Below are 25060 nucleotides of genomic sequence, written 5' to 3'. Positions count from 1 at the left end.
AGTATTAAGAAATTAGTAGTTTAGTGCCATTTATTAAAAAAACACGTTCATGGGGAAAAAATTCAAATGATACAGAAGTTATAAGAGAAAAATGAAAGTCCCCTTTGTCAACTTTTTAACCTCCAATTCCTTGAGGTAACCACTATCAACAACTTTGTTTCCTTCCTAAAAGTGTCTTTTTTATATAGAAATAAATGGAATCATACAACATATATCGAACTGTGACATTACCTCATCGACAGCATGTGTACATCTAGGTTAATTTCATTTTTTCAAAATAATTTACATTTTTTTAATGTACTTCTCAGTAACTACTGTTTGTCCTTTTATGACTTATTTGTTCTTTTATATGACAGTGTTTCCATTTCTGGCCTACGTTTTACTTCATTTTCAATATGTTGATGTGTATATTTAAATAATCTTTAAGAAGAGTCTGAGCCCCACCATATCTTAAATACCTTCATAAAGTTTGTGTATAAACTCTGCATATTACTGGGGGTTACAACATCTCACAAATTACGTGACCATTATCCATTTTTTTCTAGCATTTAGTGTTGCAGAGGAAATGTTTTATAGTATTATATTTCTGGCTGCTATCTATTTAGATATGAGTATTTTCACTGATTTTAACTATAAAATGCTTTTCTCTCTCATTGTGCACAAGTGTCCTTAAACTCAAGAACAGTTTAGTTTATCTTTGATTATTGCTTCTTTTTATCTATTCGTACCTCTCAGAAGCAAACTTCTGAAAGTGATCTATGGGAAAGTTATATGGTATTCTCATTAATATGTAAATGACATGGAAAGAGAAGTGTAAATTCAGAAGGCAAGAACATGAAAAGGCAACAGAGTCAAATGAAAAGATAAAGTACAAGAAAACTTAAATGCAGTTGGCAAAATAAATCTCCACGCTGGAAGCAGTACAGAGTCAAATCTATATTATAGAAAATCAAATTGATAGTTAAATTGAGACAACTGCCCAGAATACAGAGGAAAAGTGTAAAGAATTAGTTTTGAAATGTGAGCTGATAGCCCATAGGGAGCACAGAGAGGAGAGTGGCAATATCTAGATAGCTGGTAGCACGCGCAGACTGCCTGTTCTGCTGCACTCATCCCGGCCTCCCAACTGGCCTCTGATTACTTCCCTGGGCCTTTCCAATTCCTCCTTGTCCTTTGTGCTTCAGTAGCTCCCTGTTCACAATGCTGTTTCTTGTCAGTGTGCTTTCACACAAGCCACCTCTTTTTAGGCTCTCTCTTAACTCAGCTTTTAAGGCTTAGTTCTCATCCAGCCTCTAGAAAGTCATTGTCCTCTATTCTATATCTCAACCCAGTGATTTTTGGGTGATTTTGCCCTCCAGGGCACATTTGGGAATACCTGGAAACTTTTATGATCGCCACAACAGAGGGTGTCCTATTCCGGCATTTAGCGGGTAGAAGCCAGGGTTACTGCTATACAGCTTACAGTGCAGGAGCAGCCCTGCACAACAAAGTTACCTGGTTCAAACATTGACAGTGGTGAGGTTGAGAGCCCTGCCTTAATGCTTGGTGATCCCATCATCCTCAGATTTCAAATTTAGTGCTGTCATGGAAACAGAAGAAACAGAGGATGTGGCTTCTGCCCTTAACCACTGGGATCTGGGAATAATGGAACATTTAAATAGGAGCGCAGTGTCAAAATGACTGATGTAAAAAGTAAGTGTTCTGGATCCAAGACCTCCAAAATATGGATGTGCATACAGGGGTGCATGAGGCAGTTCATTAGAGATGACAGAAGACATTATTAGACCCTTTCTTCATCTTTATATTTTCTCAAGATATTTGCTGAATATCAGTAAATCTTCATACTCTGTCTGATCAGGGAGGAATTAGCAGTTACTGGTGGCCCCCTCGCTCATTGCGTGCTGTCAGAACATTTTGATGTATTTAGTACACATGATACAAGGTGTCCGCGATTTGATTAATTTTGTTTCAAGTGTTGAAGTGATAGAATGTTTATAAACTTGTGTAATGTATTGAGTGTGAGAAACTTTTATTTCTGAGGTTCACTGATCATTTCAATGCAGAATACTTAGAAGAATTGTCACACGGGTTAAGCATTTTTCTTTTATGAAAAGATAAGTGTTCTAAATTCTTAGACTTTTCCTCGTAGGAAACAGGCTGTCAGTGTCATGTTAAGCAGCAGATTTTTAAAAAATTGTACTTTGCCTTTCAAAACAAAGGTGACATTTTAATAAGTGAGAAAGTGATCGCTTTTCAGAGAAAAGTTGTGCTGTAGAGAAAATGTATCTTGGCATTATTATTTTTTTTTTGAGACCAATTTAAATGTATGATATATATAGTTATTTGCTATCATCATCAACTATACCCTTGAAATTGTTGGAAACAATTTTTTAACTAAAATTATTTCAAAGTTTAAATGGGTCTGAACTTGTTAGAATTGTAAAACAACGTATGCACATACACAGATTCATTTGATTAGATTTTGGGCCTCTAATCTGTTTGCCCTTTTATAAGAATTGAGACTGCTGTATACATTTTGATGGGTGAGACAGTATCGAAGATATGTGTGACTCTCTCCCTCCTGCCCCCCTTACTGAAAAAGCTGTAGGAAAAAGAAGAATGTAACGAGTGTGACACTCTTGCTGCTGTTGTTTCTGTTCCTCTTACTCCCTTTGTTTTCAGTCTTAAGCTCAGGTTCTATCTGGAATTGTAACTTCCTTTTAAGTATACAGTAGTTTTCTTTGCCTCCTAGAGGTAGTGAATATTTTTCCCTATTAAATAGTTGGCAAAATCCAGGAAAGATTCTTTTAGACTTAAATTTGCATCTATAGCTTAGAAGCTTGAATGTTCTTGACCAGAAAACCAATAACTATTTCTCAGTGTTAGTTGTATCTTTTCAAAGTTAATCTGTAGAGACTTATGTGTTTACATACTTTAAAAAGTGTGCCTAATTAATGTGCTAGTGCAGTGGTAGCAGAAAGGGGACTCCAGATTAACTTTGTATGAATTTTGCAGTGAATACCTCATACTCTCTGGTAAATCACTACAGTAGGAAGCTGCTTATTATTAAAATTTTAATTTGAATTATCTAGTAGGAGAAATTCTATTTTGAGACAGGTCAAATAACTTAAAGTGTAGATGTCTGCGTTTTTATATGTGTGTGTATAAATAAATACATGTATGTGTGTCTGTGTTTGTGTCTTACCTGGTTCGAAACAAGATTAGGTTCCTGCCTTCATGGAGGGACTAATCTACAAAGAGACTGAAAACATCCATGATAAATACCACAAAGCACTGCAAGTGGAAAATCTGTGGTACACTTTGTAAGTCCTGTAGGATTTCAGAGAACAGATAGATGTTCCCTCTAGGAGGGAAGAGAGGAAGGACTGCAGTTGTGCTATGAAGGTTTAGATGTGGGGGAAGGAAGTAGTGGTTATTTGAGGGCAGAGGAACATCATGAAAAAGCATAGATATTTAAAATCTAGTGAGTTTAAATCACTAAATACGAAGGCAGTTGGATTTTCTGCTGTAGATTTCAAAGTCAAACTCAAGGTCTGTTTCCTCCCCCAAAGCATTCGTAATTATTTGATGTTACCTTAACAGTATGACGTTGGAATATCTGTTTTCTCACTAACCTCCACATATATTGACAAGATCTGCCATTTATTCGTTTATGTTTTAAACTGGTTATGTTTGTTCTCAAAAAAACAAAACCCTGAAATAGCAAAGAAGTGTATGAATTAGGGAAAGTTTTATACTTATTGTATATTCAGGAATGTTTCTATAAATATTTAATGTTATATTTAAAGGGAGAGAATGATTTGGTTTTGTATAACTAAGTTTATAGGAAATAATAGGATTTATCAGGCTTACTACTATTAATTCTCTATATTAACTGTTTAGAGATGCTTTATCTCTGCGTACACATCCAACTTGGAAACTGAAACCTAGCTTATCTTTCATCTTTACTGACATAACATAGATTAATAATACAGATTTCTCTGCCAAGAATAACTTTTCTTTAATTATTCAGAATAACCTATAGACATATTTTTAGCTTCCATAGGATTAGACATTCTAGTTAGTGTCTTATTGTTACTCATTTATAAAATTTTAAGGTTCAGCTTAGGTTATCAGAATTCTTTCAAACGTTCAAAGTTAAAATCTAACTTAAATTATTTTCATATTTAAATTTAAAACTGTAGCTTCGAAGATAAAAAATCTTAACCTAGAAAGTCCAATTTTTTGACTTACTCATTTTTTTACATACTTTCTTAGATATGTTTAAACCCTTTGAATACAACTTCAAAATTCTGTTTAATTCTGAGGAGAAACTTGAACTTCCACCTTTATCTGACTGTGACGTTAGCTTTCTTTCATGCCCTAGGCAGATACTTTTGAAAAATAGTACTTCACGTCACAGAGGAGCTTTGAGTTGTTTATCCATCTCTGGCCAGATTTACTTTGTTTCTATGTAATCTCAAAGTTATGGAATGAAGAGGGTTTTAAATCATACAAATGTTGTTTCATCTTATTTGCCAATTCTTATTTTTGGTCTTTTTCTCATTAGTTTTCTTCCTTTAAACCTTAAATATTAAAACCATAAATAGTCAAATCTAATGGAGTATTGGATATTTGTTTTCTTTAGACTTCTTATTATAAAATGATAAAGGGAGAAGTAATCTTAGAGATGAACCAATTTTTACAAATACAAAAAGTTATTTTGACCAGTTACTTTTGGATTGTAAATAATTTTAAATGGTCTTTAAGGAGTCTTAGTTTTAGATTTTTTAAATCTAGAAATGTAGGTTATAATTTGCTTCACTTTTTATCTTAATGATGAGAGAAACTCAGAATTTTACTTTCATTTCTTACAGGTATGGTTCTTGAAAACAGTTTGGTTTAATATAACTCTAGTATTTTGATTTTTTTTTTTTAAAAAAACAGATTAGAAAATGCCTTTTATGAACATGCACAAACTTATTACTATAATGAGATCAGACGAGTGAAATCTCATAAAGAATTTTTGAATAAAACAACACACCAGGTAGGTATGTGTTTTTTTCCTAAAGAAGGAAATTATGGGCACATTCTAGAGCAAATTAATCATCTCTGATTATTTTTGGGGGGATATTAACTATTTTCAATACTTTGATTATTTTAAATGGCTTCAGTACTTTTAAAATTTTTTTAAAGCATTTAAAAATGGATTAGTGTTTGTACCTTATGCCCTTAAAGTTCTTAAAGGTAACTCTTATAGTTTTCTTAACTATACATATTTATTGGAATAGTAATTCTTGAGCTTTAATTTTGAATATTTTCTTTCATATTCTTATATCTTTATAAACACTATAATTTTTACATTAGAGAATATACATGAGTGATTTTTTTCTGTTGTTTTTCAGCTTTTATTTGTTAGACATCAGTTCAAAATAGCTTTCTTCAGTGAGTTGAAGCAAGATACACAAAACGCTCTGAAGTAAGTTTTAACATTTGTCAAACTAAAATTTTCTTATCTTTATGTCAACCATATATTGGTAATTTCTGAATCTCCACCAAACTTTAATTTTAAAGTGTTTATGTTGGTTTAGATTCAGGTATGTAATATTTGGTTGTCTAGAGACGAATAGAACATGATACTTTGGCATTTAAAAAAATTCCATTTTTAGAAGTAAATTTCATAGTGGTCTACTTTAAATTTCATGATCTAAAGACACGTAATATTAAAATTTTGCATTGACTATTTCTTATTTGTATATTCAGTAAAATTTTTGTGTTAAGACTGGTTTTTGAAATTAAATATACATTACACGTTATCTAAATCAGACTATGAATTTCTTAAGATATATAGTATATTTATTTTGTTCAACTGATTTTATTTTATTTTTATTTTTTGTCTTTATTGAAATAAAATAGACAATTAGTTGCTTGTATTTACATTGTACAATTTGATGAGTTTTTTCCCCCTTATAGTTGGCATACAATAATATATCAGTTTCAGTTGTATAGCATAGTGATCAGATATCCATGTAACTCGCAGTTATCACCCCGCTAAATTTAGTACCCCTCATCCCCCTTACATATTTATTACAACATTATTAACCATCTTCCCCATGCTACACTCTACATCTCCATGTCTATTCTGCAACTATCCATTTGTACCTTTTAATCCCTTTGCCTTTTTTTCTTTTGCCATCCCCCAACCCCCTCCCATCTAGTAGCCTTTTAAATATTCTCTGTATCTATGAGTTTATTTCTGCTTTTGTTGTTGATTTTATTCTTTAGATCCACATGTACACGAAATCATGCAATATTTGTCTTTATCTGACCCATTTCATTCAGCATAATATCTTCTAGGTCCATCAAGGAAATATCTTTTTCCATCCCCTTCCATTTAGTCTGTGTGTCTTTTAATCTGAAGTGAGTCTCTTGTAGGCAGCATATGTAGAGATCTTGTTTTCTTATCCATTCAGCCACTCTATCTTTTGGTTGGAGTACTTAATTTTTTTCCATTTGAGGTACTTGTTGATAGGAATATAGTTATTACCATTCTTTATTTCTGTTTTCAATACATGTTTCTTCTTAAAGAAGTCCAACATTTCCTGTAATAGTGGCTTGGTGGTGATAAATTCTTTTAGTTTAGTTTTGTCTGGGAAGCTCTTTATCTGTCCTTTGACTCTAAACAATAGTTTTGCTGGATAAAGTATTCTCGGTTGTAGGTGCTGGGTCTTTATCACATTGAATATTTTATGCCAAGCTCTTCTGTCCTGCGTAGTTTCTTTTGAGAAATCAGCTGCCAGTCTTATGGGTGTTCCCTTGTAGGTAACTGTCTGCTTTTCTCTTTCTACTTTTCAGATTCTCTTTTTGTATTTAACCTTTGGCATTTTAATTATGATGTGTCGTGGTGTGAGTCGTTTTGCGTTCTTGGTTTTGGGGATTCTCTGAGCTTCCTGGGGTTGTATGTCTATTTCCTTTACTAGCTTAGTGAAGTTTTCTATCATTATTTCTTTAAATATATATTCAACATTTTGTTCTCCTCCTTCAGATACCCCTGTGACATGGATATTTTTACCTTTAATAGTGTCCTATAGGCTCCTTAAATCATTATTGTCTTGGCTTGTTCTTTCTTGCCATTCTGATTGTCATTGACTTTTCCATCCTTTATATAGATTGTTTGATCTTCTTTATTCGCTTTGTTTGTTCCTTTATTCATTTAATTTACTTCTTATCTCAGATAATGTGTTTTCATTTCAGACCGATTCCCTTTTATAATTTCCATTTCCATTTTTATACTTTTTATCTCTTTGTTGAAGTTCTCACTGAATTCATCTACACTTCCCATAAGTTCATTGAGCATCTTTATAACCAGTGTTTTGAACTCTGCATCTGTTAGATTACTTGACTCCATTATTCCTGGAGCTCTGTTCTGTTCTCCCATATGGTTTCTGCTTCTTTGTCTTCCCGTTTTGGCTACCTTTCCACGTCTGTTTTTATGTGCTAAGCAAAGCTCCTAAGTTCTCCCGGTCTTATTAGTGCGGATTTGTGTAGTAGGTGTCCAGTGACACAATCCTGAGAAGGGTTCAGCTGTAGGCCAGATTTAGCCCAAGCCTGTGCCCCATGGGGTCAACTGTTAAGATTCAGCAAGGAAACCATAGATGCTGTGCTTATAGTTGCCTCAAAAGGCCACACCAGAAACTGAGGCCAGCTGCCTCCAGTGTGAGTGTAGGCGCCGCTCTGCGAGGAGCACCTGACTTGCTGAGGATACACCTACATGGGACTTGGGTGGGGTTGTGGGTTGGGAGAGGCGGAGTTCCAGGGAATCCTCTGGGCAGAGTAATCTCTGTTACCCGGTTTAATGAGGTCTGAGCTATGGCGATGCTGCGTCTGCGCACTGGGAGTGGGGAGGGCTCAACATGAACAATGGATACTGCTGGCACTTCTACACAGAAGGAGTCTTGTCTCAGCCCTCACTCCAACAGTCTCTCCCTGTAAGTCCCTGGTGCCCCTTGCGCATAGCCAAGCTGGCTCTGGTGCCCAGAGTGAGCCGTTCCGTCACCATGAAAATCTGCTCGCGGGCACGACCCCTTTAAGAGGCTTCTGCTGTGACGCAACCTCCGTCTTAGCTGATCGAGACCTGGCAGCCCTGAGTCCTCACCCCGACCTACCTTCTGCCATTGCAGGGCGATTTCTTATTTTTCTCCCTAATTGTATGGCTTTTTCACCTAGATCCCAAGCGGTTTTTCCTTGCTGTTTGCTCGTTTCCATCACTTCGATATGGTCACCAGAGGGATGAACAGAGCCTCTCTCATCTACACCAATTTTTTGCCCCTGTGATTTTATTTTTAATTAAATTTGTTTTTTAGTTCATAATGCCTGTCAGTAGCATCATTCTTCATTCAGAGATTCTGTTTAGTGCTTCGATGAGTAGTTGCAGATGTGTTGGCAGTGGTTAAACATTTTATTTGCTTTTAACTAAGCACAAGTTAATAAAATTTGATCTCTTTCTAGCTTTATCTCAATTTTTGAAAATTTTCAGTGGAGTGCAGCAAAGGGGTAAATTGATAAATCCTAAAATAAAGGAGAGGTTAAGTGTATAGTGGAGAAAAAGAGAAATAAATAAAAATGTCTGTTATTCAGAGGACTATTGCAGACACCTCTTTTTTAAATTTATTAGGGTGACATTGGTTAATAAAATCATAGATTTCAAGTAGAAACCTTTTTATTATTGAGGTACAAAGTGCAATATTGTGTTCTCTAAATCTCAGCAACTTCACGTAACTTAAACTAGCTTTAATGTAGTTTATTTTTTTATTAGTTAAAAACCTTCAGTTCCAGTTCTGTTAAAAAAATATTTCTGGAAAGGCAAATTTTACTTGGAGACGTTAGGAGCAAACAATTTTCTTTGGAGAAAACTGTTGAGATTTCCTCATTACCTGCCATGTTCGGGGAAGGCCTCCTCCTACCAGGCTCTCCTTTCTCATACATTCTCTCCTTCAGCACCAGCGAGTGGCCCTAAGGACAGTTCCTCTCTCCAGCCAGTGCCTGAGGCCAGTGATACCCGCTTACTTGTAGAGATGCTTGGGTTTAAAAGCTGTTGATATGTGCTATCTTGATAGCACCTTTTGGGTCATACAGTTTATTTGAGCTCATGACAGTGCTTTTAAGAAACACTTTTTATCTTTTTAACAGAATGCTAGTTTTTAAATTTAATTCTGGACAACTGTTCACTTTATTTTGTTTTTCAACTTATTGTCTGTTATTGACAGATGTTAATGACAGAACAGTGTGCACTGATGATACTATTTTTAGTGAAAAGTCATAGAATCTTCTCACACATTATTAATCAACATATCATTTTTAAGGAAATCAGAGATTAATATATATGTTATTGAACTTTTGAGTGCTAAGAAATGTTGAGTCAATATTATCTTATTTCTAATAATATTGTTTTTAGGAATCTTTTCTTAATATTTATAATTAACCACCTTTCCATGTTTATATTAGGAATTATAGGACCGCCTATAATCTTGTACATGAATTGAGAGCCCATGAAACTAATATTCTGGAAATTAAGACTATGGCAGGATTTATAAACTACAAGGTAATAGTTCTACATTCAAATAAAAATTTATTTTTAAGTATCAGATTATCTTTTAAAGGAAAAATCGAAGATTGAAATTAGTTACTTGCTCTGAAAAGTATTTGATTAATTATGCTCTCTTTTTTATGTCCTTTATCTCAAAGATACTTGATTCTTAGCAGACTGGTTGTAATGCTTGGTTTTGAGTTTATGGGTCTCAGAGTTCTCACTTCTTTAGGAGGGTCTTTTGTGTAAGTGGGAGCAGGAAGAAGTGAAAAGAAAGCCGCCTATATTATTGAATTTTAAAAGGTGCAACATATTAGAACTATGTAAGACTTCCTTGGTTTAATGGCATAGCCATAGGAAAGATGCATGTCTCCACCTTTGAGGAAACTTTTATATATGTTATTTACGCATTTTAAGATTGGATATGGTAGAAATAGATGCTCCCAGAAGGCAAGGGAGAGCTATTTGTTTTGTTTTTAATCTTTCCATACTCATCTTTTAAAGATAGTTGGAACTGAGGGCAAATGGACACTTTAATTTATTATTTCTGTAAGTGTAAATTGATTCAATTTTTACAGAGAATGTTTTTACAGTGACCGTACAAACTTAAAATGAATGTTCCCTTTTACCCAGCAATTTCATTTTAGGAAATATATCTGTCACATGTGTTGAGACTTGAAAATTACATAGATGAGGATATTTATTGCATATTGTAATAGGAAAAGATTAGAAACAACTCAGCAATAAGCAACTGGTTAACATAAATTGTAACTCCAAACAATAGTATATTATATGACTAGTAAGAATGAGGTAACTCTACATACTGATACGATATGAGGTCCAGGATATATTGTTAGGTGAGAAAAGTAAGGCACAAAGCAGCCTATTTAGTGAGATGCTATTTGTATAAAAATAATACTTTATATATAAATGCACATACACACTTGCGCATAGAATATATCACGAAACATATGCTGGTTACCTCTGGAACGGGATATTGGATGGCTGAGGGACAGAGATAGATGTGAGGCTTAACTTTTCATGAATTCATTTGTACCTAAAAAATAAAATTAAAACTGGTAATAAATGTATGGAAATAAATTTAAGCTGTGTTTCTTCTGTTTTTCCTTTTACCCTACATATACATAGATTATTACTGCTTCGAAATAGCATCCCTGATCAACAGTTTTAAGAATTTTTGTAATCTTTGTTTTATGTGGAGGCTACTCATTGTGCTACAGAAAATCTTTAGCTTTCCGACTGTTCTAAAACTGAAAATAAATCTGTCCCTTCTCAGTTTCCTGTTGGAGATATTTTATATCTGCCCATATTTTATGTTCTTCATTGGGTACATATTTTTATTCTATACCTTTAAAAGACTTTTCTAAGGTACAGAATAGGTTCAGTACAAATACTGAATAATTTTTTTCATTTATCAAAGGGATATAACCTTTGGTTTTAGCATAACCAGTCTGATAGAGAAAATCAGTTCTATCGCAAAGAACTTCAGAGATGGAAACTTTATAGTCTTTAAAGTTAGTCTCAAATTTTACACATTTTTAAATGAATATGGCTTTCGACTGATTTTCTTTTTTATTCTGGGGTTCATTTTACATTTTGCAGATCTGTAGGCTGTGTTTTCAGCACAACACCCCATTGGATGCAATTGCTCAGTTCAGAAAACACATCGACTTGTGTAAGAAAAAAATCGGAAGTGCAGAGTTGTCTTTTGAGCATGCTGCATGGATGTCTAAACAGTATGTTTTAAATTGTACTTACAGAATGTTTAAAAAAAAAACTTGAAATTTGGAGGGATGGAATTAGCATGAACTTTGGTTCTAAATTGAACTAAGATTTTTGTCAGTAGGTTTTTAATGATCTAGAGTTAAGCACATTTCCAGTAATAGATATTGATTCATACAGTTCCTTAATGGAAATCACGTAATTCATGGTACCATCTCTTTCATTCAACGTGTATTGAGTTTCTACCACGTGTCTAGGTACTGAGAAAGCAGTGAACAGAACAAAATCCCTGCTGACGTGAAACTTGCTGTTTGAGACTGCTGCTTAAAAATTGCTAAAATGAAATTATTCCTAGAAACAAGAATGTATTTGAGTGGTAGGAACTATGTTAACATCTAGTTTGATGGTATATTTATAAAGACTTGCTAGCACAAAAAAGCTGACTTAAATACAGAATTTCTTTGTAAATTACGTTTAATTAGTATTTATTAGTATTTACACAAGAAATTCCTCAAATTTATAGTTCATCAGTAGCATTCTTTTAATATGATCTGCTAAGGTTCCAGGATGAATAATTATAGAAGTAAGCCTTTTTTTTCCTTTTTCATTTTTTTTATTTCTTGATTTTTTTTTCTTTAAGATTCCAAGCCTTTGGAGATTTGTTTGATGAAGCTATTAAGTTAGGGTTGACAGCCATACAAACTCAGAATCCTGGTTTCTATTACCAGCAGGCAGCATACTATGCCCAGGAGCGGAAACAGCTTGCAAAAACCCTCTGTAGCCATGAAGTAAGTTACCGACTCCCGTGTTATCTGGCATTTAGGAAATGGATTCATCTTCTCTTGAAAGAAGATAAGGGTGATTGGTAATGGTAATTGTTTCCAAGACTTTGAGTATAATCCATTTTTCTCTTATATTTTATATTTTCAGGAATTTATGAAAAAAATAATTACGATTATTTTCAGGTTTAGCTTGAGTACATTCACCTGTAAATTAAACAGAAGTTTTTCTTTGAAGAACTGATTTGTGGTTGTCAATAAGTTAGTGATTTAAAGAAGAGAAAATTACTTTAAAATAGAAGCCACAGTTTAATCCATGTCACACCATAAATCCAGTGTTTTTGTTTCTGTGGTCAGGTCTGTAGGAGTTTGAAGGACACTGAAAGTATGTGCTTTTACTTTGATCCACCGGAGAGGACAGCTTTGGACTTAGTTCTCTTCTTGGGGTTTTCCTCTATGGAAAACTCTTAAGAAAATCTGAGGCATAATGTTAATTGCATAGTTTCTTAAGCTTGACATTTCATTTTGCCTTTCTCTTCGATGATTATATTTAGATACAAGTTTCCCTGTTACTACCTTTAAAATAGGAACATAATATGTATATACGTAAATACTTTTACATTCATGTAGCTATATCACTGTATTTTCATTTTACAGCTTTTTCTCTGAATATAGATAACTATTATCAAAAGTACTACTTAAAAAACTATTCCAAAAGTAGTTTGCATATCAGTACTTCAAATGTATGGATTTTACCCCATCAAATTATGATATAACTAGATTATTTTCTACCATTTTATTTGTATATAACATCATTGCATGTTTTACATTTTATAAGTTTCGTATGTTGTAATTTGAACTTAATATTTTAAAAGGTGATTAAAACTAGATTTTTTAAGGATACAAGGAAACGGGCATTAACAAATATCACTGGCTAGAATGTAAAATAATATTTTTATCAAATAAAAATGTGAGAAGCCTCAAAATCATGCATGTCTTTTGACCCAGAATTTCATTTTCTAGAAGCCTACTGCAGATAAGAGATTCTCAAAGACAGGTACTAGGATTTATTTATAAAGTTGTTCTGACAGATTTAGTAATTGTAATATAAAAACTAAATAAGATAAACAGCTATGAGGAGTTTGTTAAAATGTGGTATAGCAGGAAACTGAAAATGTTTTAGAATATTTAATGGTATGGTAAAATGTATAGAATATACATAAATGAAAAAGAGCAGGGTGAAAAATTATTCCAATTGATAATAAATGGTCGCCTAAAAAATCTGGAAGAGTAAAGTATACATCGTTAACAGTGATAATAGGTTTATAAGTAATTTAAACTTCTGTCCTTTTTATCTTTGGATGTTTTCTGCAATGTACTTGTATTACATTTTGGTTTCAGAGGGAAAAAGTTAAAAAAAATTAAAGCCATGTAAATTTGTAAATTCTGGTGTTAAAAGTACCCCTCTCCTACCAATACCAGGAGTTAAATACTAGTGATAAACAAGGAAAATAGTTTTTCTTTTTAAGCTCCTTAGAACATTATTTTCATTTGCACAGAAGTACTTATACATGTACAGTAGACATCAAGCATTTGTGATATATTTTTACTGGTTTAGTGTAACAAAGGTAAAAAATTGTAAGAAAGTTAGTTACAGTAAGTCCTCACAGCATTGTCAGTAGGTTCTGAGACTTTAAGCTAATTGATATAAATAAAAATTAAGTTCCTACAGCATCTGATCAACGTTATAAGGAAGTGACATTGAATGGAATGATGTTATTTGAGGACTTGCTGTACTACGAAATCATTTATCAGAATCAGGTTGATTTATTCAATTCAATTTTCATGAGGCAACCTAAATATTAAATGAAACATTTTTAGTTTTTGTGAAAATTTATGTTAAAATATTCACAATTTTGATATTTGAAAGTGTTTGGTATTTGTGTTAATGAAAACTTTGTTATTCTATCAAAGACTGAGAGAGTTGGTTTGTGATGAGTTACGTAAACTCTTATTTAGGATTGTGTTTTAATTTACAGGCTTCTATAATGTATCCCAATCCTGATCCCTTAGAAACACAAACAGGCGTTCTTGACTTTTATGGACAAAGATCATGGCGACAAGGAATACTAAGTAAATAACTTTTCCCTCCTTTTTCTCTCAACCTCAAAAGGCTAAGATTGCTATCATAATTTTTCCATTCCCTGCATTAGGCATAACAAATTACGTTAAGGTAAAATTTCTGCTTTTAAAACATTTTTTGAAAGATTTTCAGTTCTTTAGTTTTTAGGATGTTTTGTTTGTATCACTACATCTCAGAATAACATAATCAAAGATGTGGGTATGATTAAAACATTTGGACATCTGTCATCTTAAACGATACAATTAATAAGCCACCGTGATCTATTTAAATATTTTAATTTCAGTTAACTTTAATGATTTGACATTTTAAAACGAAATTAACTTGTATCATCTTAAAAATAATTTCTCTATATCTTTTTTGTGTTTTATACATAATTTAATTTGAACAATTTCTGTGGCAATTGAACCTTAGTGTTAAGAAATTTTTTACTTTAATCTCCGGGAAGTTTCTTCTAGGTAGAGAGTAATATGTAGAGTGGTATTCTTCAGGTGGTTGATTCTACCTGGCAAAAGAATATTGAGCTCAGTGATGTTCTTTTCAGAACAGATATCACAGAGCAGTTTTCATGCTAATGAAGCTATCATTTAGAATCTTGAAAATTCTAGAATGGTTAAGAATTTTAAATACATTATATTAAAGTAAAGGATTCAAGGAGTGTACACACCCTGTGTTCATGCGGATTTATATTAAATGAGCTATCTAAAATGGGTTGCGTCTTATCTTATACAGGTTTTGATCTTTCTGATCCTGAAAAAGAAAAGGTGGGAATTCTTGCCATTCAGCTGAAGGAGAGAAGTGTCGTTCACTCTGTAAGTTCTTTTTTTTCCCAGATAAACAATTTTTACAGTATTTAAGGAAAATATGAAAATATTTTTATTGGAATATTTTATACTTTATCTTTTCTAACAGGAAGTAATAATAACTCTTCTGAGCAATGCTGTTGCACAATTTAAGAAGTATAAGTGTCCAAGAATGAAAAGTCATCTAAGTATGTATCCATACCATACATTTCATGCACCTTTGAATAATATTTAATTGTGAACATAAAATATTTTTTCTTTTATAGTGGTTCAAATGGGAGAGGAATATTATTATGCAAAGGATTATACCAAAGCTTTGAAGTGAGTCTTATTCACTATTTATTTTTAGAAGTATTCTGATTAATAGCAGAATTAGAATAAAAATTTGTATTGAAGGATTTGTTATTTCCATATGTATTTCTACTTCTATTAAACTTCATTTCTGTGAGTTTTTTCAAGTACTGTCTGTTGCTACAGTCGTTTTCAAGGTAATTTCACATTAGCCACATGTGAAAATACCTGTTAAACTATTTTAGTAAGATTTTCTGAAGTTTATGTAAAAAATGAGTAAAGCACTCCCAGAACTCTTCAAACTCTTACGAAGCGGTTTCAGTCTATCATATATTCTGTGTTCTAGGTTGCTGGATTATGTGATGTGTGATTACCGCAGTGAAGGATGGTGGACTCTACTCACGTCTGTATTGACTACAGCTCTGAAGTGTTCCTACCTCATGGCCCAGTTAAAAGATTACATTACTTATTCCCTAGAACTCCTTGGAAGAGGTAACTTGATGTTCTTTCAGTAAACTTCTAAATCTTTACAATTTAGCACTCCGAGCAATGTTATTCTTAACATTGGAAGAATAATTTAGTCTCAGATATTTGGTAGTGCTTTTACTATGTGCAAGTCTCTTTGCTGAATTGAGAGCCTCATCGTTGAGAAGAACAAAATTCTTCTGCCTTTTAAAAATATGGCATTAAGTAATTATTCACATAGAATTCAATGCAAGTATATATAATGGATATATAACTTTTAGAAAGTTGTGCCATCTGTCAATTTTGTGGATTTGTGCTTAGCCATCTAAGAAGACATTTGTTTTATAATATTTTAATACCTTAAGTGGGGGCAGTGGACTTACTTGCTTGCCTTACAGTTGTAATTTTTTTCCTCTTTCATATTAGCTTCAACTCTGAAAGATGACCAGAAATCGCGGATAGAAAAGAACCTCATAAATGTTTTAATGGTAGGTGGGAATTTCATTATATAAAATATGTCATAAGGATAACGTATGCCTAGATCTGTATTTCTTTCTATGTATGTGTTTTTTATAACTAGCTGAATGAATGTTTAACTCTGTTGGTGCAGAACGAGAGTCCTGATCCTGAACCTGACTGTGATATCTTGGCTGTGAAAACTGCTCAGAAGCTGTGGGCGGACCGGATTTCTCTGGCTGGCAGCAATGTTTTCACAATAGGAGTACAGGACTTTGTGCCATTTGGTGGGTAGCCAACATCTATGGTATTATTTCAGGGGAATCCTCTTTAATTCTAGAAAATGAACAGATGCAGAAAAAGGGTTATGCTTTAATGTCTGGGCAGATATTTTGGAATAAGTTTAACAAAATGGTTCTTTTTCCTTTAACATTTTATATCAGTTATATTTATATTTTAGGAGCAACTATGATTTTAAAATTAAAAATGATTTGAGAGCTAAAGTTTATTTAAGTTTGGTTTGTTTTTAAAAAATGAGCTACTCTTATGTCTGTTGAAATGCTTCATGTGCAGAAGTCAGTGAGACTGTCTAGTGTAGATGTGTCCTTTCTGCAGAGTTAATGTGGATCAGAGAATAATGTGTGTAGGTCTAAAGTCGGTGGTAGTGTGTGACTCAGCTCTTTTTGTTTTATTTCCAGTACAATGCAAAGCCAAGTTTCATGCCCCAAGTTTTCATGTTGATGTTCCTGTGCAGTTTGATATCTATCTGAAGCCTGATTGTCCACATCCCATTAGGTTTTCTAAGCTCTGTGTCAGCTTTAATAATCAGGTAATGGTATCCTCAATGTGTTTTTACCATGTGTGTACCTTTTTGTAACTTATGTTAAATTAGAAAAAACAAGCTTGGTAAATTTCAGGTCTTAATGATTTCATAGTAACAAATTAAAAATTAACGTTTTTCTAGTTCTCAACTTCTGTATCAGCAATTCAAGTTTTATACTTCCCCATCTAATTTTTGTTTTTGTTCCATGCTTATGAAACCTAAGAACTTTGTCTATTTTTTGTAATATATAACTTGAATTTCAAATAACATGTTCAGAAGAAACATAATTTTCAAAATCATTTGTTTTACAATTTAGCATTTATTAGTTTTTTGTTATAAAACTATTGTATATTTGGTGTTAAAGAAATGAAGTGGAGTAGATATAAAATGAAAAGTAAATGTATAAATGTACACTCTTCCATTTCCAATCCCCAGTGCGCATCACTATTAACTTCTTGAATAGTTTAGGCATTTTCTGTGCACATATATATAAACAACTTTTTTTTCCTTCAGAATTGGGATCATACTATATTTCCTACATTTGGACACTTACATAGTGTGATATAGTCTAGTCAGGTACTAGGTTACATTCTAAATTTCAGCTATAAGCTCACTTAATAGCTTTACCTTCTGGTCACCCAAAAAAGTATACTGAGCCTTTAACCAGGAAGGATTTATTGAGAGTTACAATATTCTCAGCACCCTGGTGAACCTGTAAAAGTTTAGCTTTAGTGGTGGGAGATAAAGGGGTATAGAGACATTTAAAAGTAAGTAAGTCTGGATTGCTGAGTATATATAGAGGATCAAAAATGGAGATAGGATGAATAAAGGACAGAGCCTTTTTTTCCCAAGTCAAAACCTCTTTCTTTTATTTATTTTAGAATTAATTTTTACAGCTTTATTGAGATGTGACATATAACATTGTATAAGTTTAAAGTGCACAACATGATGATTTGATACACATACATTACAAAATGTAATCACCACAGTAAGGTTGGTTAACACATCTATCACCACATATAATTAATTACCTTTTGTGTGTGTGATGAGAACAATAGGATCTACTCTTGTAGCAGCTTTCAAGCATATAGCACAGTGTTGTGAATTATAGTTAATGTGCTGTACTTTAGGTCCCCAGAACTTATTTGTTGTATAACTGGAAGTTTGTACCCTTTGACCAACATCTCTTCATTTCTCCCATCCTTTGGCAACTAAAATTCTACTGTCTGTTTCTATAAGTTATAGATTCTACATATAAATGAGATCATACAGTATTAGGACAGGAGCTTTTGTATGTGCTTTGTTTTCTACTTTGATTAACTTTCTTCCTCTCTTTTCTTCACATTTCTTTCTCATGTTTTATCCCCTAAAGCCTCACTTCCTCAGCTATACCTCCCCTGACCCACATGACCAATTGAACTTAGCCAGGCTTGCACAACCACTCATAATACTTGTCACAGCTGTGGTTTCACGTTTGTGTGATTATTTGGTAGATTACTTGTTTTTCTTACTAGAATGTAAGCTCCCTGGGGACAGATAATTATTTTGCTCACTATGAAATATTCTAAATTGAATTAGAAGGTCAATGTAGAGACTTATTTTACTTATATCCTGATATTCCATTTACTTCCCTTTTTAAAAAAAGAACAAACATAGACTACCACAATGCTTTAATGCTTTTAAAATTAGATTATATTCTGAATATGTGTATGTGTTTTTTGAAATTCAAGATACAAAGCATAAGAAAAAGCAAGTTCTTAGGTTTTATAAGCATGGAATAGACATGAAAAATAGAGGGAAATTATAAAACTTAACTGTATAAGAATTTTCTGTGAAGATAATTCATCTGCTGGGATAATACCTCCTGTTTCTCACCCCTGTCAAGGAGGATGAGAAACGAAATACTCTAGTGCCACAGAAGCCACGTAGAAAGAAAGCTCTTAAAAGGAGGTGATAGCATCCATTGCAACAAAGAATAGGTCTTTGTCTCTCTAGGAAAGGGATGTCTAAATGTTTTCAAAATCATCTTGTATGTAGTGAATTATCTGTCTAGTGGCAGCGATGAGTGGATAAATGCCTCCATTTGGCATAAAAAGTACATCTTTTTATTAATAACTCTTTATAATGTTTCACTTTTAGTGGAATTAAACTTAGCAAGCTCCAAATCATTTTGTGTTTAATGTTAACAAAACATACGACATTTGATGTTTATAAACTGACCCTTGCTAACCTCTTTTTCAGGAATATAACCAGTTCTGTGTAATCCAGGAAGCATCCAAAGCAAGTGAAGTTTTAGAAAATTTGACTCAGGGAAAGATGTGCTTAGTTCCTGGTAAAACAAGAAAGTTTTTATTTAAATTTGTTGCAAAAACTGAAGATGTGGGGAAGAAAATTGAGGTTAGTTATCAAATTCGTTTAAAAGATATTTTGAGTAGTAAAAGTATATGTGTTTGTCAGAAAAAATTTTAAACAATATAAAAGCTTACGAAATAAATGGAAATCTTCCACTTGGACTTTCCAGGGGAAACCATTCATATGGTTTGGTAGGTTTCCTTTCATTGAGATATACTGTACATAGTAGTCAGTAGTTGGCTGCTTTCACTTAATAGTGTAATAGTTGTCAAGTCCTGCTAGTACATAAGACCAACCTCATTTTTTAATGGTGACATAATCACTTAAGGAATTTTAAAAAACATGGAAAATAGCAATTATATAATGACATAATTTAGTCTAAAGATTTTTGTCATTTTGATATTTAAACATTGCTGATTGTGTATTTTTAAAGAAAAAATGATATATATTTTAAAGGACTCATTTAATGTAGATAATTAAAGTGCTATTCAGAAATATATGATGACAATAATATTTTTATTGAGCATAAACTCTAGAGCCAAACCATGTGGGCTTAAGTTCCACCTTACTAGCTTGTGGCCCTGGACAGTTCCTCGACCTCTTTGTGTCTCAGTTTATTCATCTGTAAAATGGGAATAATAATAGTACCTACCTCTTAGAGTTTCATGAGGATTAAATCAACTAATGTAAATTGCTTGGAATAGTCATTAGTATGTAGTAAGTACTCATTAATTGCATGTTTTCCATGGCTTGAATGAGAATGGTTGGCTAATTATTCTTGGGACCATTTCTAAGATAGAAATATTAGACTCTACTACCAATATTCCCATAACAATTTGTGAATCCATTGATTTTATTATTAACTAATATTCAGGGTTTTTTGCTTATTCATTGACAAGAAATTCATGATTTTAACTAAATCCCTAATTACATATTTTTTACAAAGTATCTAAGGAAGCCTACTAGATGTAAATCATAATGAATGGTATTTTGAGTACATTTGTTAGTAGATTTAGTTGAAAGGAATGTTTGTTCAATTAGTAAAGAATTTCATTGTTAATATAGATGTCTTTAGGAAACTATGTGGAATTAGGAATTAGGTCATGAATATGTTAATGGTTAGTAAAACATCATTTATTTAACTTAGCCACTAATTAAGCATCCATTACATCAGGCACATTGGCAGTTGCTATAATCATAGCAGTCAGTGTCTTAGCTAGAAAGTTAGGTTATTATCTCTGAAGGTGAAGAATTTGAAACCTAGCATCCTCTTAGCCAATGCCCAGCTAATAACCAGGATACAGTTCTTAACAGCAGGTGTTTGGACTTCTGTCACACCCTGGGTTTCTAGATGAACTCAATAAACCAGCAATCTACAATGTGATTTGTTGAGAGGAAATGATGACAAGAATGAGCTGACATTTCTGATAGACCTCCTTTTTTTAGATTACCTCTGTGGATCTGGTTCTGGGCCAGGAGACGGGAAGATGTGTGGTTTTAAATTGGCAGGGAGGAGGAGGAGATGCTGCTTCATCTCAAGAAGCCTTACAAGCCTCCCGTTCTTTCAAAAGACGACCCAAGCTCCCCAACAATGAGGTTCACTGGGACAGTATAATCATTCAGGCAAGCACAATGTAAGTCAACCTTGCTAGGCAGATGGGGAAAGGTCATCTTATTTCCTTTAAATACTTTGTTTGAATAGTTTGTTTTTTTAAACAATCAGTTACTTAGCTATGTTTTTTTTTCCCCCCTGAAGGATCATTTCCAGAGTTCCAAACATTTCTGTACATCTGCGACATGACCCTCCTGCCCTGACTAATGAAATGTATTGTTTGGTTGTGACTGTTCAGTCCCATGAAAAGACCCAAATCAGAGATGTAAAGCTCACTGCTGGTTTAAAACCTGGTAAACATTCCTTTCAAAATCTGATCAGTATTAATTCAATATGAATAAGCACAAGTCGTGTTAATTCTAGGAAGTTTAAAATCTGGCTATTATATAGTGCTCTTTATTACAGTGTTGATTGTTAGGATTGTGTTTGAATTCTCTGTATTTTAAAACAGTAATATTAACACTTTTAGGACAGGATGCCAATTTAACTCAGAAAACTCAGGTGACTCTTCATGGAGCAGAACTGTGCGATGAGTCCTGCCCAGCTTTACTCACTGACATTCCTGTTGGAGACTTAAATCCAGGGGAGCAGGTAAATTTGGGCAACAATGATTGGGGAGGAAATCAATTAGTTTGTAGTTTTTAATATGTAGTGAGTTCCAGAGCATTTTCACAGCATTCCTGAGGCTAAAAAAATAATTAATGCACATTTTGTACATATTTTACATGTTTAAATGTGCAAGGAATTTTAGAACAAATGACCCCAATGTAGAGAATTAGTTGCCTGTAAAATAACTAAATAACCCTAAGTTTGTAACTTATGTGCAGTAACCTTTCAGTGAACTTTTCAAATTGAACACACAAAATTCTTAGGAAGTTGAGAATAATAATAAAAAAAGATTGAGGAGTAGTGGTCCCACTCTTAAGCTCTGACCGGAAAAGCCTGTAAATGTGTTCAGGATTTTAGCCGTTTGGAACTTGAAAAGGTGACATTACTCTAGAATGAATATATATATCAGGAGGAAATCTCTGTAATATAATTAAATTAAAATACTTTAATTTTGTTACAGCTAGAAAAAATGTTATATGTTCGCTGTGGAACAGTGGGTTCAAGAATGTTTCTCGTGTATGTTTCTTACCTGATCAATACAACTATTGAAGAAAAAGAAATTGTTTGCAAATGTCACAAGGTATTTTTTTTTAGCTACTTCAAGAAGCATCATATGTGGAATATTCCGTATTATATTATTTTAGTTTACCTATAAAATAGGCAGTTAGGTGCTTATAGTTTATTATAAATTTTAATTAAACATCTCTTGATTTAAAAAAATCATATTTATTATGAACAAGATAATAAGGTATTCATTGCTCAAACATTAGAAACTTGGCCTACATGGCTTTTCATATAGAGAAGCAACAAGTTTGAGATCTATAAAGTCTTGAGACTGTAAACTTCTTCTGGTTTATAAAATCACACATTAGATTAAAATCTAATGTGTGATTAGATTTTACATGTAGAAGGTTTCGGAAGAAAGGCGGCCTTTATGAAATATTTTTTCTATTAAAATCAATTCTTTTGAAAACTGTTCTTGGTAGTGTACATAGAAGAGCGTGAAAATAGGAAAGCAATCACAGTCGTAGTCACACCTCCTCAGACAGCTGCTGTTAACTATGATATTTTTTTATTGGTCTCTTTTCTCTTTATAGGGATTGGGGGGGCGGGAAGGACATGTTTTTATATAGATTTAACCCTGTTATAGTTAATGCTTGTTTCCTCTTTTATTAATGCAAAATTATGATATTTAGTATCTTCTTAGTCCTGTCAGCCCTGTTGTCTTAGCTTTTTCTTAGGATTTGAGTTCTCAGTCCAACAGAGGAAAAGGCCTAGCAATTTGGGGATTTATAGTGTAGTTATTGCAGAGTCTGGACCAAGGCCCGTTTTATTGGTGGCAAAACTATCTTAAGAAAATGAGTAGTTATTTCCCAAGTGGGAGGGAGGAAGGCTTGGAATATACTGTCAAAATTTCATCTAGCCAGATGTAATAAAAAGAACCCAGGATGGTGAATTAGGAAATAAGGGTGCTAATCACATGACTACCTCCTAACTTGGAAATAGTCTAGCCATGTAACTTCTTTTGGCCTCAATTTAATAGTGTTAAAGTTCTGTGCAGTTTTAGAGTCCTAACCCTTGGATATCATTTCTACTTATAATGAAACGTATGGTAGACTTAGAATCTACGTTTTTAAAACCATTGTTTGCTGCCTAATAGCTATCCTGGAATCAGGCTAAAATTGTGCTGCTGCATCTTTAACAATGTTCTCTTCTCCTTAAGACATGAAATTATTGAGGTGTATGTCACTTTTTAGAGAAGAGGATATGTATTCTTCTCTCAGCCAGTCCATTCTCAAGGTGTGCTTTTAAGGGACACTTATTCTGGGATATAAAAAGAAGTTACAAAAAAAAGGAATTAGTCATATATGTTTAGACAGTACTTGGTTAAAAGGTGTTAATCAGGTATTTTACTTCAAGATATAGCACAGCATTTAATTTGCTAATTTGTATTGAGAATCTTTGCAAATGGTTATAGTGATTGTCTTTCAAAGTTATTTCACCAAGAATCTCTGTTCTCATGGACTATCTTACAGGTCCTGGTGTTATTTGGAAGACACTTTTTGGAAATTTAAATGTAAATTCTTTTCCCTGAACTGGATTAAATCTCATTTTTACCTGTACATGAGTGCTTTGCAGGCCATGTGGAAATTAAAAGTTGGCCTAAAATGAGCTAATCATTGAGCTGCTTCTTTGGTTTTATAGATCTTTTCTGTGGGAGAATATTGAGGCCCTAACTTTAGATGCACGGAACCATTGCACACTTTTTTCCTACTGCTGAAATAAAAATGTTATATATCCTACCAATCATACTTTCTAAAAAGTTAGCTTGATGATACTGAAAGGGGAAATAATTTGAAGCATATAGTAATACAAAACATGATTTAGGCATTTCACTAAGTGCTTTGTGTGCATTATCTCATTTAATTATTGTAACAACCCTGTGAGGATTATGAAACAGAGACTTAAAGTGACCATATAACTTTCCTGAGGTCACATCACTGTGTCCAAGGTCTATACAGCTAGTGAGTATGTATCTGGCCAGAATTAAAATCCAGATTGTCTGGCATGAGAGCCTGAGTTTTTAACCAACATGACCTTTTTTAAAGGTTTCTCAACTAACAGTGTGTTATTTGTTTCCAGAGATATAATAACCTTATTGTTTTTTGAGTGGACTCTTGTAGAGAGGAGAGGTAGCATGTTGATTCGAAGTACAGGCTCCAGGATCAGATTCAGTTTACTTTCTTCCTTTGTCACTTACTAGCTCTGTGACATCTCCATCTTCAAATGATGGTAATAATGGCATCTGTTTCCTTGAGTTATGAGCATTACATAATACATGTATGGTGATTATAACTGTCATATTACATTATTTTTATTATCATTAATATCACTTATTTCAGTCATTCTGAGTCAAGGTGAGGAAAAGAACTTGGACAAAATTCCTAGATTCTCTGCTTGGCACCATTAGCTTTGCGGCTTAAAGCCAATCACTTAAAATCTTCTTTAACTTTTGGTTCCTCTCCTATAAAATGGTGACAGTGCCTACCTTTCCCACTTTCAGTAGATACTGAGAAAAATAATGTGTAAGAAAGCACTTTGCAGCATGAGCTGTTGTAATAGCATAAGATAATTAGAAAAAATAGTCTGGTCTCACTACATAGATCTTTATAAATATTATCTAACAGAAAGATCCTAGCTTTTTAATATGTAAATTATTTATTGGTTATTAATAGATTGTGTTTTGTGTGCCTTCTATTTTTAAAACTTATTTATTGTTAATATTTAGAAAAGCTATTGAATGTGCCTTTTACATTTTCCTGCAGGATGAAACTGTGACAATAGAAACTATCTTTCCGTTTGATGTTGCAGTTAAATTTGTTTCTACAAAGGTAAATCAC

The 25060-nt window shown here is 33.1% G+C and overlaps 1 protein-coding gene across 5 annotated transcripts in view; it reads left to right on the top strand.

Moving 5' to 3' along the window:
- TRAPPC11 (trafficking protein particle complex 11) overlaps positions 1-25060 on the top strand; it is a 43041-nt gene that overhangs the window by 5772 nt on the left and 12209 nt on the right. For all 5 annotated transcript variants that reach the window (XM_016144012.2, XM_016144009.2, XM_016144010.2 and 2 more), the window contains 19 exons: positions 4948-5047; positions 5406-5479; positions 9505-9601; positions 11210-11343; positions 11970-12117; positions 14148-14241; positions 14981-15060; positions 15161-15239; positions 15318-15372; positions 15689-15834; positions 16234-16295; positions 16418-16550; positions 16962-17092; positions 19328-19483; positions 20885-21072; positions 21195-21343; positions 21520-21641; positions 22120-22239; positions 24986-25051. In XM_016144012.2, the coding sequence (XP_015999498.2) occupies positions 4948-5047; positions 5406-5479; positions 9505-9601; positions 11210-11343; positions 11970-12117; positions 14148-14241; positions 14981-15060; positions 15161-15239; positions 15318-15372; positions 15689-15834; positions 16234-16295; positions 16418-16550; positions 16962-17092; positions 19328-19483; positions 20885-21072; positions 21195-21343; positions 21520-21641; positions 22120-22239; positions 24986-25051 (2134 nt within the window). The remainder of the gene's footprint in view (positions 1-4947; positions 5048-5405; positions 5480-9504; positions 9602-11209; positions 11344-11969; positions 12118-14147; positions 14242-14980; positions 15061-15160; positions 15240-15317; positions 15373-15688; positions 15835-16233; positions 16296-16417; positions 16551-16961; positions 17093-19327; positions 19484-20884; positions 21073-21194; positions 21344-21519; positions 21642-22119; positions 22240-24985; positions 25052-25060) is intronic.

This window comes from Rousettus aegyptiacus, unplaced genomic scaffold, assembly GCF_014176215.1.
Source record: "Rousettus aegyptiacus isolate mRouAeg1 unplaced genomic scaffold, mRouAeg1.p scaffold_m13_p_11, whole genome shotgun sequence".
NCBI lineage: Eukaryota > Metazoa > Chordata > Mammalia > Chiroptera > Pteropodidae > Rousettus > Rousettus aegyptiacus.
Note: the sequence above shows the minus strand (reverse complement) of the source record. Positions and strands in the feature narration are given on the sequence as shown.